The 12166-nt window shown below is 44.8% G+C and overlaps 1 protein-coding gene across 1 annotated transcript in view; it reads left to right on the top strand.

The window, feature by feature from the left end:
* LOC140206432 (vitellogenin-like) overlaps nucleotides 1-12166 on the top strand; it is a 175324-nt gene that overhangs the window by 143224 nt on the left and 19934 nt on the right. The window contains exon 32 of the mRNA XM_072274801.1: nucleotides 1258-1314. Within this exon, the coding sequence (XP_072130902.1) occupies nucleotides 1258-1314 (57 nt within the window). The remainder of the gene's footprint in view (nucleotides 1-1257; nucleotides 1315-12166) is intronic.

Here is a 12166-nt window from a genome sequence, read left to right on the forward strand (position 1 = left end):
CAGAATTGAGAGGTGTCCTTTTAGAACGGAGATGAGGAGGAAGGTAGAAGTTGATAGACTATTGATTAGTCCAGGTATGAAGGGGCTAAGAAGAAAACGGATCAGCCATGATGACATGGCAGAGCATACTCGATGGACCAAATGGCCTAATTCTGCTCCTATATCTTATGTCTTATGGTCTTAATCAAGAGCATATCAACATCCACATAAATATTCCCATTAACTTGCCTTTCACAGCTGCCTATGGTAATAATTTCCACATATACACCACCCTCTGGCTAAAGAAATTCCTCCTCATCTCTGTTCTAATGGGACATCTTTGTATTCCAAGAATGTGCCCTTTGGTCCTAGACTCCCTTGCTACAGGAAACATCCTCTCCACATCCACTTTATCTAGACCTTCCAATTTTCAATAAGTTACAATGATACCCCCACTCATTCTTCTGAACTCCAATGAGTACAGGCCCAGAGCCATCAAACGGTCCTCGTACATTAACCCTTTCATTCTGGGTTCACTCTCATGAACTTTCCCTGGACCCTCTCCAATGCCAGCACGTCATTTCTCAGATAAAGAGGCCAAAACTGCTCATAATATTCCAGATGCGGTCTGACCAATGCCTTCTAAAGCCTCGGTTCTACATTATCTCAGACACATATACCAGTGAGTTCAGTCTTCTTTGCTGCTTTATGTTGGGGAAGCAGCATTGGTACTAGTAATCGGACTAAATAAACTCATCAAAAAGGCTAGATTTGTCCTTAGCTGCAAAGTAGACTCTTTTGAGTTAGTGATGGAGAGAAGGTCACTAAACAAACTGTTATCCATCATGGACAATCAGGCACATCCTCTCCATGACTGACTGAATAGGCAGTGGAGCACCCTTTCCAACAGACTCATTCAGCTCCGCTGTCACAAGGATCGTTACAGAAAATCTTTCCTACCAAACGCAATAAGCACAGACAACAGTTCATCTCTGTGCGACAGGAGAATACTGTACAATAATCTCTGTTTTGTTATTTCAGACATTATTATTGCACATTGGTAAATTATTATGTATATTATTATTCTGTATTTTATTATTAGTTAAGTCCGCACACTGCTAAGTGTGTTTTTAAATGCTGCTGCTATAATGAAATAATTTCTGACTCGGAACCAATAAAGTGCTTATTATTATTACTGTCATTATAATTATCATTATTACAATGTGCAACCACCTAGTTTCCTTCACGCTGAATTAAACATGACTTAATATTTTGCAGATTCGCACACAAGCCCTACGGATGAACAGCTGAAATCTGCCACCTTTGCCCAGAAGAGTGAGGATATGACAATCCCCTTTGATGTCCCTGTTGAATGTTCATGCAGTTCAGAATGTAAATAAGTAGAGCGCTGGGAACTTCTCTCTAATTGGTTCAAAGCACATGCCTTAGGTACAAGTTAGAGGGGGAAAATAATTTAATGAAACAAAAATGCACCTAATAATTTTTTTAAATGAGTTAGTTTTAGATACATTGAAACATTTGTTAGTTGAATTCAATAAATCTGCATTTACCGAGCAAAATGATCTAATCATTGTGAATAGAATTTGATTATTGATTGCAACCTTGCTTAAAGTGGCAGAGGACACTCTGCTCAAGAACATCAACAGGCCGAAGATCATCTGTAGGGGTGGTGGAATTGTTGTTGTTTCAGGTCACGATGCTGCGTCAGGACCTACATCAAAAAATTCCTTTCTCCCAAAAGAGTTCAAAATTCAAAGTACAGTAAATATTTTATCAAAGGACAATACATACATGTCACTGTATGCTAACCCTGAGATTAATTCACAGTAAATGCAAAGAAACACAATACAATGAAAAACTGCACACAAAGACGGACAAACAAATAACGTGCAAAAGACAATAAATTGTGCAAATTCATAAAAGAAAAATAGCAATATAATAATTAATAAATAAATAAATGATATTGAGAACATGGGTTGCAGAGTCCTTGAAAGTGAGTCGATAGGTTATGGTCCAAGCAGTAACAAGAGAAAATCTGCAGATGCTGGAAATCCAAGCAATGCAAACAAAATGCTGGAGGAACTCAGCAGGTCAGGCAGCGTCTATGGAGAAATGTACAATTGATGCTTCAGGCTGAGACTCTTCATCTGGACTAGAGGAAAAAAGATGAGGAGTCAGTGTTAGAAGGTGGGGGAGCGGAAGAAGAAACACAATGTGATGATGAAACTGGGGGGGGATGAAATAAAGAGCTGGGAAATTGAAAGAGATACAGGGCTGGTGAAGTGGGAGTCTGATGGGAGAGGACAGGCGTCCATGAGAAAAAGAGAAGGGGGAGGAGCGCCAGAGGGAGGTGATGGGCAGGTAAGGAGATAGGGTGAGAGAGGAAAATGAGCATGGAGAATGGTGAAGGAGAGGTGGGGCAGGCTTTACAAGAAGCTCGAAAATCGATATTCATGTCATCAGGTTGGAGGCTATCCAAACCTGAATGGGGCCTCATCACGACAGTAGAGGAGGCCATAGACTGACATGTTGAAATGGGAATGGAAAGTGGAATTAAAATTGGTGGCTGCTGGGAGATCCTGCTTTTTCTGGCAGACGGAGCGTAGGTGCTTGGCAAAGTTGTCTCCCCACCTACGCCAGGTCTCACCAATATACAGGAGGCCACACCAGGAGCACCAGGCACTGTAGATGACCCCAACAGACTCACAGGTAAAGTGTGGATGCAGGTGGATGCTTCCCTGGTGTCATGGATTCTTGATTACCTGACTGGCAGACCACAGTACGTGTGCTTGCAACACTGTGTGTCCGACAGAGCGATCAGCAGCAGTAGGGCTCCACAGGGCACTGTCTTGTTTCCCTTTCTCTTCACCATTTACACCTCGGACTTCAACTACTGCACAGAGTCTTGTCATCTTCAGAAGTTTTTGGATGACTCTGCCATAGTTGGATGCATCAGCAAGGGAGATGAGGCTGAGTACAGAGCTACAGTAGGAAACTTTGTCACATGATGTGAGCAGAATTATCTGCAGCTTAATGTGAAAAAGACTAAGGAGCTGGTGGTAGACCTGAGGAGAGCTAAGGTACCAGTGACTCCTGTTTCCATCCAGGGTGTCAGTGTGGACATGGTGGAGGATTACAAATGGCTGAGGATACGAATTAACAATAGACTGGACTGGTCAAAGAACACTGAGGCTGTCTACAAGAAGGGTCAGAGTCATCTCTATTTCCTGAGGAGACTGAGGTTAACATCTGCCGGACGATGCTGAGGATGCTCTACGAGTCTGTGGTGGCCAGTGCTATCATGTTTGCTGTTGTGTGCTGGGGCAGCAGGCCGAGGGTAGCAGACACCAACAGAATGAACAAACTCATTCGTAAGGCCAGTGATGTTGTGGGGATGGAACTGGACTGTCTGACGTTGGCGTCTGAAAAGAGGATGCTGTCTAAGTTGCATGCCATCTTGGACAATGTCACCCATCCACTACATAATGTACTGGGCGGGCACAGGAGTACATTCAACCAGAGACTCATTCCACCGAGATGCAACACAAAGCGTCATAGGAGGTCATTCCTGCCTGTAGCCATCAAACTTTACAACTGCTCCCTTGGAGGGTCAGACACCCTGAGCCAATAGGCTGGTCCTGGACTTATTTCATAATTTACTGGCATAATTTACATATTACTATTTAACTATTTATGGTTTATTACTATTTATTATTTATGGTGCAGCTGTAACGAAAGCCAATTTCCCCTGGGATCAATAAAGTATGACTATGACTATGTGTCGCCTCACTTGGAAGGACTGTTTGGAACCCTGAGTGGTGGTGAGGGAGGAGTTGTAGGGGCAGGTGTAACAGATGTTCTGCTTGCAAGGATAATTTCCAGGAGATCAGTAGGGATGATGAATGGACAAGGGAGTCACGAAGGAAGCAATCCCTGCGGAAGGCAGAGGGTTCGTGGGAAGGAAAGACGTGTCTGCTGATGGGATCTCGTTGGTGATGGCGGAAGTCCCAGAGAATTATGTGCTGGATGTGGAGGCTGGTGGGTTGGGAGGTGAGGTCAAGAGAATCCTATCTTTGGTGAAGTGATGGGAGGATACGGTGAGGGCAGATGTGTGTGAAATGGAAGAGATGTGGTTGAGCGCAGCATTGATAGTGGAGGAAGGGAAGTCCCTTTCTTTAAAGGAGAAAGACATCTTGCGTTGATGATAGAGAAAGGGAAGCCCCTTTCTTTGAAGAAGGAAGTGCAGGAAAGTTACTAGCATGGTTAAAGCACTGGCTTATTGGTAGGAGGCAGTGAGTGGGAATAAAAGGATCCTTTTCTGGTTGGTTGCCAGTGACTAGTGGTGTTCTGCAGGGGTTGGTGTTGGGCTATGTACCCGCTAAGCTGTGCGCATGTGTGCGCGCACACACGTTTTTCAACCAGCGCACAAAGGAAATTAATGTGTGCACAAAAGGTTAGTTTCCTAAAATAATGTACCAATTAATAATTATACTTACTGAAAATAATCTTTTAGCTAAACGTTTCTGTTAACTTGTTAGTCGGTTTTTCAAATACCACAATGCATGTCACTAATTTATGTCACCTCACCTTTCCTGTTCCAGTTTGTACAGCTGCATCACGGCGGCGGCCATCTTTGGCAGACAGTGTTCATATCAGAATGGCAGGCGGTGACTAGTGGGGTACCGCAAGGCTCAGTGCTGGGACCCCAGTTGTTTACAATATATATTAATGACTTGGATGAGGGAATTAAATGCAGCATCCCCAAGTTTGCGGATGACACGAAGCTGGGTGGCAGTGTTAGCTGTGAGGAGGATGCTAAGAGGATGCAGGGTGACTTGGATAGGTTGGGTGAGTGGGCAAATTCATGGCAGATGCAATTTAATGTGGATAAATGTAAAGTTATCCACTTTGGTGGCAAAAATAGGAAAACAGATTATTATCTGAATGGTGGCCGATTAGGAAAAGGGGAGGTGCAACGAGACCTGGGTGTCATTATACACCAGTCATTGAAAGTGGGCATGCAGGTACAGCAGGCAGTGAAAAAGGCGAATGGTATGCTGGCATTTATAGCAAGAGGATTTGAGTACAGGAGCAGGGAGGTACTACTGCAGTTGTACAAGGCCTTGGTGAGACCGCACCTGGAGTATTGTGTGCAGTTTTGGTCCCCTAATCTGAGAAAAGACATCCTTGCCATAGAGGGAGTACAGAGAAGGTTCACCAGATTGATTCCTGGGATGGCAGGACTTTCATATGAAGAAAGAATGGATGAACTGGGCTTGTACTCGTTGGAATTTAGAAGATTGAGGGGGGATCTGATTGAAATGTATAAGATCCTAAAGGGATTGGACAGGCTAGATGCAGGAAGATTGTTCCCGATGTTGTGGAAGTCCAGAACGAGGGGTCACAGTTTGAGGATAGAGGGGAAGCCTTTTAGGACCGAGATTAGGAAAAACTTCTTCACACAGAGAATGGTGAATCTGTGGAATTCTCTGCCACAGGAAACAGTTGAGGCCAGTTCATTGGCTATATTTAAGAGGGAGTTAGATATGGCCCTTGTGGCTACGGGGGTCAGGGGGTATGGAGGGAAGGCTGGGGCGGGGTTCTGAGTTGGATGATCAGCCATGATCATAATAAATGGCGGTGCAGGCTCGAAGGGCCGAATGGCCTACTCCTGCACCTATTTTCTATGTTTCTATGTTTCTATATCGTAAAGTTTACAAAGATCTGTGTCAAATCCTATAGATAGCTTACTAAGTTTTTATTGAAAAAGATCAGTCAAATGAACCTGCGGCTAAATACTGTCTCAAGAAATTGATAAACATCACATACAAAGTAGCTTTACAGGTTTTAAGTGATGTCTTTGATGAACTGGCTGCACTGTGCAAGATTCTGCAAAAGAGTGGCCTGACACTGATTGATTCACTTCATTTTGCACAAAGCAAAATTAACAAGATAAGAAAGCAGTATCTGGGAGACAACATTGCGTGGAGTGACAAAGTTAAAGTTTTGCTAAGCCAACGATGTGAAGAAAACGTCACAGTAGATAAAAGTTCACTGTTGACTTTTATAAATGGTCTTTGTGTTTATTTAGAAGAAAGGTTTCCTGAAGATGAGGTACAAGAATAGTTACCTTTTGATTTCTCCGCAATTGCAGATTGTGACTTCACATTTGGCGATAAACAAGTTAATGTCTTATGTCCAAAATATCATGATTTTCCAGCTGAAAATACTGTAATAGTTAGACAGTTTAATGATTTCAGATTTTCCGTGCAAGAAAAAATTAAACCCAAACTGATTTCAAACTTTGCTAAAGAGGTGGCTTTTGTACTTCAAAGTGAACAGTTTTGCAACCTTGCACAGTTGATGGACATTGGGGGAACCTTTCTTGCGTCTAGTGCGGACTGCGAGCGAGGTTTTAGCCTCATGAATCAACTCAAAAACAAGCTGAGAAACTGTTTAGGTGAATGTCAAAAGCTATCAATTGGATGTAAGTTCTATTAGTCTACATAGAGTTTACAAAGAATGTGTAAATGCCAAAGACAGGAGAGAGAAAAAATAACTGAGTGACTTCAATATGTATGTTATTTTGTTGTTATTCTGTGCAGTTTTATGTCAAATAATTTGTAAACCTATATAAACGGTGCCACTGTGCATTCGGTGCGCACATACTTTTGTCACAGGAAAAAAATTTGCACAACATAAGATTTTTGTACTGTCATGTGTGACACCAAGCAGAGCTACCGGACGGATGATGCTAATGCGAGAGATAACAGAAGACAATGGAGAAACATTCAAAATGCTAATGAGAGAGAAGAGAGAGATTAACAAGAAAGAAACACAATTCAGATATTGACAGACCGGTTGCTTTGAACCTGAACTGTTTGAAGTTTGACGGACAGGTGATACCCCAGCAGGGGGACAAAAAGAGCAGGTTTGCTAAGGCACGAGACGCGCCACGAGACCCTGGAAAGAGCAGTGTGCCCCCACAAGTTGGTGGAGGGTGGAGGACCGGTTCGCGGGAAACAATCAGAGGCTCACAGGGTGTAAAGGTACAATCGGTGGGAACCTGGGGTGTGTGTCCACCCTTGCTTGGGTGCCGGGTTCACCGCAGAAGAATGATCGTATCCGGAATGGAGGGGTCACAGTCGGTGACCACAGCGGGATTAGAAGACATCAGAAGGTCTGCCTGAAACCAACTGTGTATGTGTGTGTGTGTGTGTGTGTATCTCTATCTCTATCTCTCCGTCCCTCTCTCCCCACCCCCCCAACGGTACAACAACAGCGATTACTTCGAACTGCACTAAACTAAACTGAACTCTGCTTTGCTTAAGACTGATCATTTTACCCCTAGACTGCGATAGAGCTTGATTGATTCCTATTACCCTAGTTCTGTGTATATGTGTGTATGATCATTGCTAACCTGTTACATTTATATCCTTACGATTAGAGTACTGTATTACTTATTTCTTTAATAAAACTTTATTAGTTCCTAGTAATCGCAGACTCCAACGAGCGTCCCATTTCTGCTGGTTTGGCAACCCAGTTACGGGATACGTAACATAAGTGGGGATCTCGTCCGGGATTTTGAACACCAAAAATTTGGGACTGGGTAAATTCATTGGGTTAAAATTCCCGAAAGTAAAAAAGAGGGCAAACAGCAGAAATGGAGATTGAGGAATTTCTAAAGGCGCCAACCTTGGAGGCATTAGAGGATGTCAGGAGATCAGAATTGGCGACTGTTGCAAAACAGTTGAATCTTTTTAAGGGGAAGCCGACAATGAGGAGAGCGGAGATGCACAGAGCTATCGTTGAGCATTATGTATCTAAAAGTGTGTTTCCCCATGGGGAGCTGGAGGTGGTGTCTATGAGCAAACCTGGTGGAGAAGCAGTGCAGCTGCAGATGGAAAAATTAAGTCTCGAGCACGAGTTCCGAGTAAAACAGCTAGGATGAGAAGAGAAGCAGTTAGAACAGGAGGAGAGAATAAAGCAGTTAGAACGAGAAGAGAGAGAGAAGGAAAGGGAGTTTGAGCTTGAGAAGTTAAGGATGGCACTAGAGAGGGGCCAAATGCCGAACCAAGGTGGAGGGTTCAGGGTGACCCAGGAGGTTAGGTTGGTTCCCCCATTTGAGGAGGCCGATGTTGATCGGTACTTTCTACATTTTGAAAAAGTCGCTGTAAGTCAGGACTGGCCGAGGGATAAGTGGGCTGTTTTGCTTCAGAGCATGCTGAAAGGGAAGGCTCAACAAGTTTACTCGGCATTGTCAGCAGAAGATACCCAGAGGTATGATGTAGTGAAAGAGGCTCTACTCAGGATTTTTGAGCTGGTCCCGGAGGCATACCGGCAAAGGTTTCCGAATGTGAGGAAGCAGTGGAGTCGCACGTATTTAGAGTTTGCCTGTGAGATGCAGATGTATTGTGAGCGTTGGTGCACCTCGAAAGGGGTCACTGGAAATTATGACAGACTGCTACAGCTAATACTGATTGAGCAATTTAAAGGTTGTGTCCCTAAAGTTATGAGGCCCTATCTAGATGAGAAAGAGGCAGAAACCTTAGCCGTAACTGCTAAGTTAGCGGATGAGTACGCGTTAACACACAAAGCAAAGTTTACCCCGAGTAAGAGCTACGAGAAGGGTAGTCGAGAGGGCGGAGAAAGTCCGCCGGGAAAACCAGAAAGTAAGCCCGGGACTGGTGAGAAGGATAAGGAAGACAGGAAGCAGTTTGGTAGGAAGTCTCCTAGGGTCGTGTGCTATAATTGTGGGAAAGCCGGTCACATTGCCTCCAGGTGTTTTACCCCAAAGGAGGAGACAGGGAAAGGAAAAACGACAACTCCGACTGGCTGTATTGAACTATTGAACCGGCAAACAAACCGCTAGGGGAGAAGAGGTCTGATAGAGTTCAGGAAGGGCGCGAGAAGTTTATTTCGGCCGGATTGGTGTCGGTGAAGGAGGGGTCAAACCCAGTTCCAGTACAGATCTGGAGAGACACTGGGGCTTATCAGTCATTGATCTTAAGGAGGGTGTTAGACTTTAGTTCAGAGACCGAGACTGGGGAGGTCAGTGTGATAAAAGGCATTGGTAAAGGGACTGAAGCAGTACCTTTGCACCAGATACACCTAAAAAGTGACTTGGTCTCTGGACTGGTCACGATAGGGGTGAGGCCCGAATTACCGATGAAAGACGTGGAGGTCTTACTTGGTAACAACCTTGCAGGTGGAGATGTGCACCCAGCAGTAAAGCTGACGAGCGAGCCTGCCAGGACTGAGGACCCGCCCATGGACTCACAGGTTTATCCTGTTTGCGCAGTGACTCGGCGCATGTCCAGAAAGGCTGCCGAAGCGAATGTAGATTTAGCTGAGACATTTTTACCAGCCTTGTACCAGGAGGGGTTAGAAAGTGAGAAGAAGGAGCATAGTGGATCGGAAGGAAGTGAGGGAGTTGAGGTAGATTTATCATTAGCGAGAAAGGAATTTATACAGGCACAGGAACGAGATGAGGAGCTGATGGTTTTGACGGAGATAGCTCTCTCCGAAGCAGAAATAAAAAGAGAACCAGTGAGCTATTATGTGAAGGAGGGAGTACCGGTGAGTAAGTGGAGACCAAGTACCGTGCCCGCAGATGAGGAGTGGGGGTGGTATACCAGGTGATAGTGCCAAAAATTTATAGGGATGAGATTTTTAACCTGGCCCACAAGATACCCCTCGGTGGACATTTTGGGGTGAGGAAAACAGTCAATAGAATTATGAAAGAGTTTTACTGGCCGAACATGAGGAAGGATGTTATTGAATATTGTAGATGCTGTCATTCCTGTCAGGTGGTAGGAAAGCCAAACCAGGTCCTGCCTAAAGTGCCCCTTAGACCGATACCCGCTTTCGGGGAACCTTTTTCCTGAATAATTATGGATTTTGTCGGTCCCCTGCCCAGAACTGCGAGTGGGCGGGAGTATGTGATGACTATGATGTGCGCCGGCACCAGGTTTCCGGAGGCTGTGCCCCGGCAAGCGTCAAGGCTCCCGCAGTGGTAAAGGCGCTTGTGAAATTTTTCACTATGGTGGGGCTGCCCAGGGAAATCCAGTCAGATCAGGGGAGTGTCTTCACATCTCACACATTCCAACGGATGTTGGATGAGATGGGAGAAAAGCAGATTTTGGCCTCCGCGTACCAATCGGAGTCCCAAGGGGCTTTGGAAAGATTCCATGCAACATTAAAGACCATGATTAAAATTTATTGTCAAGAGAATGCTAGAGACTGGGATGATGCCTTGCCTCTTCCGTTATTTGCCGTAAGGGACATGGTTCAGGAGTCATTGGGGTTCAGCCCATTCGAGCTCGTCTTCGGTCATCGGCCCAGAGGACCTCTGACCTTACTGAAAGAGCAATGGTCCAGTCCAACAGTACAAGTCAATGTGAGTGATTATGTTTTAAAATTTCGTGAGAGGCCTAAAAGCATCTGTGACCTTGCCAAAGAAAATCTGCGACACTCCCAAACTAAAATGAAACAGTGGTATGATAAACGTACCCGCGAACAAGTGTTTCAAGTGGGCGATAGGGTCTCAGTTCTGTTTCCAGTGGTAACCAACCCCCTCTGGGCGAGATTCCACGGTCCGTACAAAGTGATTAAAAAGATAGACTCTTTGAATTATGTTTTCGAAATGCCGTACAGACGTAAGCCAACCCAATTAGTACACATTAATATGTTAAAAGCTTACCACGATCAGAAAGCAGATCTAGTTGGTGTTATCACGAAAATTAATGAGGCTGGGGTGCCAAATGATAAGGGGAAAACCCATCTTGAAAAGATAAATATGGTGCCGACCAGATTGGAGAACTCTATTGTTTTGGCCAACTTTGCTGATAAGGTCTCTCACTTAACCCCCGAACAGAGCGAGCCGCTGATAAAGCTAATTAACTGGCACGCAGATGTACGTCCGGATGTCCCGAGGCGATGCAAGGGGACGGTACATGATGTTGTTGCCACTTCAGATCAGCTTATTAAGCAACACCCCTACAGGATGAACTTGGAGAAGGGCAAGCTAGTGGAGAAAGAAATTGAACACATGCTAGCCACAGGTATTATTAGGCCATCCAAATCGGAATGGGCTTCTCCATGTGGTTGTCCCAAAAGCCGATGGGAGCATACGATTCTGTACAGATTACAGAAAGGTGAACGCCATCACAAAAACTGATGCTTACCCCATCCCAAGGGTAGACGATTGCATCAATAAAGTGGGGAGAGCTAAGTACATCACCAAGATCGATTTGCTGAAAGGGTACTGGTGCGTTCCTTTAACCGACTGGGCTAGAGAAATCTCAGCATTTGGCACTCCATCTGAGTTATACGAGTATAATGTTTTACCTTTTGGCATGAAAAACACCCCAGGGACCTTCCAAAGGATGATTAATTCAGTGATAAAAAGGTTAAAGAACACAGAAGCATATATTGATGATCTAGTGGTCTGGAGTGACACGTGGGAGGAGCACATTGTAGCAGTAGAGGAACTGTTTAAACGGCTGTCTGAAGCCAACCTGACAGTGAACCTCGCGAAAAGTAAGTTCGGCCACGCTTAGGTCACTTATCTGGGGTATGTGGTAGGACAGGGGCAGCTGGCACCGATGCAGGCTATCTCTGAAGTTCCCATCCCGACGGACAAGAAAGCCCTGAGAAGGTTCTTGGGGATGGTGGGGTACTATCGGAAGTTTTGCAAAAACTTAGCGGATATTACCCTCCCTCTTACTAAGCTCTTGCCGAAGAATGCGAAGTTTGTGTGGAACGACCTTTGTCAACAAGCCTTCGAGAGTCTGAAGGCGATTCTGTGTCACCACCCTGTATTGAATGCGCCTGACTTTTCAAAACCCTTCTCCCTAGCAACAGATGCTAGCGACGAAGCAGCAGGGGCGGTGCTGTTGCAGACAGACAAAGAGGAAATTGAACACCCGGTGGCTTATTTTTCTAAGAAGTTTAATGTCCATCAGAGAAATTATTCCACTGTGGAGAAGGAATTACTGGCAATCATACTGGCATTACAACATTTTGAGGTTTATATTTGTCTGGCAGGGAAACCACTGGTAATTTACACTGATCACAATCCATTAGTGTTTTTGGCCACAATGAAACATAGAAACATAGAAAACAGGTGCAGGAGTAGACCATTCGGCCCTTCGAGCCTGCACCG

The sequence above is a fragment of the Mobula birostris genome, chromosome 12 (assembly GCF_030028105.1).
Source record: "Mobula birostris isolate sMobBir1 chromosome 12, sMobBir1.hap1, whole genome shotgun sequence".
Classification (NCBI taxonomy): Eukaryota; Metazoa; Chordata; class Chondrichthyes; order Myliobatiformes; family Myliobatidae; genus Mobula; species Mobula birostris.